The 5,041-nt window shown below is 49.4% G+C and overlaps 1 protein-coding gene across 1 annotated transcript; it reads left to right on the top strand.

Annotated features, from left to right (window-relative positions):
- The first annotated feature begins 2,092 nt into the window (after nt 1–2,092).
- Nucleotides 2,093–2,365, top strand: LOC122751829 (high mobility group protein HMG-I/HMG-Y-like). The gene has a single exon (XM_043999008.1). The coding sequence runs from the start codon at nt 2,093–2,095 to the stop codon at nt 2,363–2,365; it is 273 nt and encodes a 90-aa protein (XP_043854943.1).
- Nucleotides 2,366–5,041: the final 2,676 nt, after the last annotated feature.

Genomic DNA, 5,041 nt, shown 5'->3' with positions numbered 1-5,041 from the left:
TCTCTCAGGTCAAATATAAGAGCAATGGATTTCAGAGGAATTTCCATCAATAAACATTTCTTCAGTGTCTACTATGTTCCAGACACCATGTTCAATGCTGGGGATACAAAGAAAGGCAAAAGACAGTCCCTGTCCTTTAAGAAGCTCTCACTCTAACAAGAGAGACAGCATATAGCCAACTACATTCAAACAAACCTCTATACATGTCATGGGGCCCAAAGTACCCCAGAAGTTCTCCTTGAGGAACTAAACCAGAAGACAGATACCTCCTAGAGAGATAAGTGGAACCACATGGGACTGAGCTAGCTTAGAGACCTCCACCCTTCATTCTGATCTCCCTTACCCTTGGGGCAATAAGTTTGGGTGTGGCTGTGGCCTTTGTGTCCTGAAGAGAGAGATGACTTGAGAGATCCATAGCCACCCATCACCCAATTCCTCTAGTCACTACCAGTGGGGGATGGTCCTCCTTCACTAAAGGATCTTTCCACAATCAAATGGTCACCCCTCCCCCCCCCAATCGGTCCTTTATAAAAGTACCTGCCAGTCTCTGGCTCAAGGAGATTGGTACCTCAGAGCCACATGCTTTGTTCCATACCTCTCTCCCCATGAGAAGTCCAAGGATTTCTTTCATGGTTTCCCTTTCCCCCCACCCCCTTCCCTTCCCTTGTCCCTAAATGAATCTTATTTTAACTGCTTTTGTGTGCAAGAGGGTGTAATTCTTTAAAGAGGAATTCTATTTTTGTTTGTTTGTTTGCTTTTGGTGAGGCAATTGGGGTTAAGTGACTTGTCCAGGGTCACACAGCTAGTAAGTGTTAAGTGTCTGAGTCTGGATTTGAACTCAGGTCCTCCTGACTCCAGGGCCGGTGCTCTATCCACTAAAGAGGAATTCTTAAGGACCCCAACCCCTACCCTAAACCCCATACCCCATTTTCCCCATTACATACAGAACAAAATGGAATTAATGGGGGAAAGTATTAGAATTAAGAGAGATCAGGAAAGGTTTCTCCTGAAAGGGGGAGGTTCAGCTGGGAGTTGGAGGAAGCTGGGGAATCTAGGAGGCAGAGATGAAGGAAAGAATTCCAGGCATGAGGAACAGCCAGTGAAAATGCCTGGAGTCAGGAGATTGGAGAGTCTTTACCTTAGAGGTGAGCCTGAAGAAGTTACACATATATCCCTGCAATAGCATGAGGAATTGCTTAGGTAAAGTGTGCTTTCCTGTAATTGTATATATTTTTTTCCTGCCCATAAAAATGAGTGCAGTTTGAGTTGTGGTTTGAGTTGCTTATCTTGCTAGGATGTTCCTTCACTTACATACCTGTGCGACTTTTGTCGTATAGCAAGTTGCTTGTTAACTGTTTTACTCACTGTTATTTGCATGTGTGCTGAGGATGATGACTAGCTAGTTTTGCTTTCTTTTGTTTTGCTGTTTATGAGCATTTGAGAAAAGGAGAAAGGAAGGGGGAAAGCATTTATTAAGCACCTACTATGTACCAATTGCTTTGCAAATATCTCATTTGATTCTGCCAATAGCCCTAGAAGGTAAGTGATACTATTATCCTTATTTTACAATTAGGAAACTGAGTCAGATGGGGCTTAAGTGATTTGCTTGTGTGTCAGTAAACTAACAAGCATTTATGAAGCACTTACTTACTATGTGCCAGGTGTTATGCTAAACACTAGTGTGAGAAACAGGTACAGAGCACCTTCAGAAAATAAGTTCTTTCAGGGGCAGCTAGATGGTGCAGTGGATAGAGCAGTGGCCCTGGATTCAGGAGGACCTGAGTTCAAATATGCCCTCAGGCACTTAACAATTACTAGCTGTGTGACCCAGCAAGTCACTTAACCCCAATTGCCTCACCAGAAAAGAAAAGAAGCTCTTTCAGAGGCAGCTTTGGTATGAGAAAGGCCTTTATTGCTTTTTTTATTGCAGCAGTGGCAGCTGTAGCTGCAGTGATGGCTGAGCAGGGAAGCTGAGGAGGTCATTCGGGGGCAGTCCTCCTTGCTCCCCCACAACCGGAGCTAAGCACCCAAGCCGGCCCGCTGCCGCACCCCACCCCCACCCTTTACCACCTCTCATTAGAGAAGGGGGAAGATGAGTGAATCTAGTTCAAGGTCCAGCCAGCCTCTGGCCTCCAAACTGGAGAAAGATGGGTCTGAGAAGAGAGGGCGGGGCCGACCCCGGAAACAACCTCCAAAGGAACCCAGTGAGGCACCAACTCCCAAGAGACCTCGGGGCCCACCGAAGGGGAGTCAGAACGAGGGGGCTGCAAAAGGCCGGAAAACCACCGCTGCACCAGGGAGCAAACCAAGAGGAGAAAGAAGAGGAAGAGGGATATCCCAGGAGTCTTTGCAGGAGGAGCAGTGACCAGGTCTGCTAGTATCGCGCCACCTCATTCCCCTGGGTGATGATGAGGACGACGGCTCGGCGGCCCTTTCCTTCTGGGACTAGACAGAAAAATGCTGATCTGCTTTAAATCTCCACTTTCCTTTCCCTCAGTCTGTCCTTCCTGGTTCTACTGGCGAGAGAAATAACCGCTCTACCAGGGAAATGCCTCTCCATTCACACATTGGACAAGCTCACACTAATGCTGGCCACCAGCTCCACGTGGATTGTGCTGGGCAGGGTGGAGCAGGCAGCAGGTGGTTGAGGTGCTCTGCCTCTTCCCCCCACCTCCCACATCCATACCTCCTACATCCATCCATCGACCCACCCATCGACCCACCCACTCTTTCCCAGGATTGGGATTTCTTTTGTATTCCTGCTTCCCTGGACAGAGCTAACCTTTTGACTTAGCTGCCAACACCCGTTTCTTTGTCTCTGCCCCCTGGAATGGGACCAGGGTTCCTGTTTTCCCATCTCCCCCGTTGCCCACCCCAACTCAAGGGTTTGAGAGGGAAGGACAGATGTCCGACTATCTTGATCCTAAGAGCTCAGCTTCAACTGACTTCTGCCTGGGGATATTCTATATCATACCATCCCTCCTACCTTTCTACCTAGTCAAGCTTGGTCCCAAGGGTGGAGGTGGGAGGAGACTTTTTACTGGGAGTTAGAAGGGGGAGCCCAATACCTACCCTTTCCCCCCCCTCCTGTCTGCTCTACAATCTGGCATTTCCTGAGCATCAAACGGGAATGGGGCTGGGCTGGAGTCCAGGGTGTTGGGCATGAATTGAGAAGTAGCTAAGGGGAAGGGAGAGGGCCTGATTCCTGTTTCCTTGCTGCTCAGGAGATCTAGGGAGAAGAGGGACTGGACAATCCTTTTAATTTTCCCCAATCCTGGGCTGGCCTTCCTGGGCCTCTGAGTTTTGCCTTTGGAATGCATGTTTTGCAATGATATTTCCTCCTCAGCCCCCACCTATCCTTTCAGAATGCCATCCCCCTGCCCCTAGGAGCTGGTTACATCTTCCCTCCATTCACGATCTAACTCTGAACACGTTTTGTTGGTTTTTCTTTTTTAAACGGTTTTGTTCTTGCATTCTGGCTTCCAGACACTCAGCCCTGCAGTTTTGTTGGTTCTCATGTTCACCTGCCCTCTAACCCTTCCCCATCCACCCTGCTCATGATCCCCAAATTATCACAAGGAGGGCTTGGGGAGATAAGAGTGGACACCAGGCCCAGTTTACTAAAACAGTGACATCGTTGGGGAGGTGGGCCCCAGGGGTGCTGCCCACCCCCACTTCTCTGAGTCCCTCCTTTGGTAATCTTCAAATTGGGAGGGTTAAGGGAAGGAGGGCCAGCTGAAGTGGGTGAAGGGGTGGTCCCAGACTGGTGTGAGCCCCCCCCCCCAGTCTGGTTTCCTATATGCAGTTACTTGAATAAAAATAAATTCCTTTTTTTCTGGAAAAAAAAGAATTGCGATTTGGGGACCCCATTTTTTGCTAAAATTAGAAAGCCTTGGGCACGCCCCGCATAGCTCCCTCCACCCCTAGCACACCCAGGCTCCATCTGCTCAGCGGGCTATGCACAGAAAACCTGAGCTCCTTCTACCAAGCAGGGGTATGCAAGGAAACCCAGTGCCCTGGGCGTCCTTGGGTGCTGCACCTAGGGATGCCAGCTAATTGCCTTGGGACGTGTGGGTGGTTAGCCCAGGTTTCCTGAGAGAGAAGGGGTTTTTATTCTGGGGGGCAGAGAAGAGGGAGGGGGGGAGACCAGAAGAAGACAGAGAGAGAGAGAGAGAGAGAGAGAGAGAGAGAGGGGGAGTGGGAGGGGGAGGGGGAGGGGGAGGGGGAGGGAGGAGAGGGAGAGGGAGAGGGAGAGGGAGGGGGAGGGAGGGAGGGAGGGAGGGGGAGGGAGGGAGGGAGGGAGAGGAGAGTTCAAGGTGGCAGGTGAGAGAGTTAAACAAGGACCAGCAGGGGGTTAGAGAGAGCCAAAGGAGGCAGCTGAGTCTGGTGGACAAGTTTACAGATGGTGTGTCTTGCTTGCTTTTCTTTGTCCTTATCTGATACCCTGTTTTTTTGTTTATTCTTTAAATGAGGCTTTTTACTCTCATTTGTTATCAGTCTGGAAGAAAGAATTGGAGAGGGGGCAGTGTGGAAGAGAGGAGGCTCAGGACCTAGAGGTCCCCTGTTGTTTTCTGAGTCCCAAATTGCAGCTAGCCTCCCAATGAACTCTTCCCATATTAAATTCTGTTACCAGGGCCCATGAGAGGATCAGGGGATGAAATGAACATGGGGTTTAGGCATGGAGGTCTGCCTTGTAGTCCTCTGGAGTCCCTGAGGGCAAATCCCATCAGATTTGCTGCTCTGAGGTCTGCATTCTTGGGGGATGTTTTTCACCATGGTAACAGAATGCATGTTTGCTGTGAGGCTGGAAGCTGAGGAATAACGGAATTTACTGGCTATTCTGCTGGTGACTAGTCCTGGTGGAAAGTGGCCTTCTCAGTGCTGTCCTTGCTTTGGAGAGTTTTTAATTCTGTGAGCTAAATTTGTCATCGGGTAGTCTCGCAGTCATTTGTGTTCCAGTAAGTATGTGCCCCTGTTTCCTCCCTGGGATGATTGGCAGAGAAGTTAAAAGTTTTGTGATTCCATTCCTCTCGGTTGTAGG

The sequence above is a fragment of the Dromiciops gliroides genome, chromosome 1 (genome assembly GCF_019393635.1).
Source record: "Dromiciops gliroides isolate mDroGli1 chromosome 1, mDroGli1.pri, whole genome shotgun sequence".
Lineage (NCBI taxonomy): Eukaryota > Metazoa > Chordata > Mammalia > Microbiotheria > Microbiotheriidae > Dromiciops > Dromiciops gliroides.
Note: the sequence above shows the minus strand (reverse complement) of the source record. Positions and strands in the feature narration are given on the sequence as shown.

Excerpts from the sequence above, each read along its gene's own strand:
- LOC122751829 (XM_043999008.1), top strand. The coding sequence starts at position 2,093 with ATGAGTGAATCTAGTTCAAGGTCCAGCCAGCCTCTGGCCTCCAAACTG.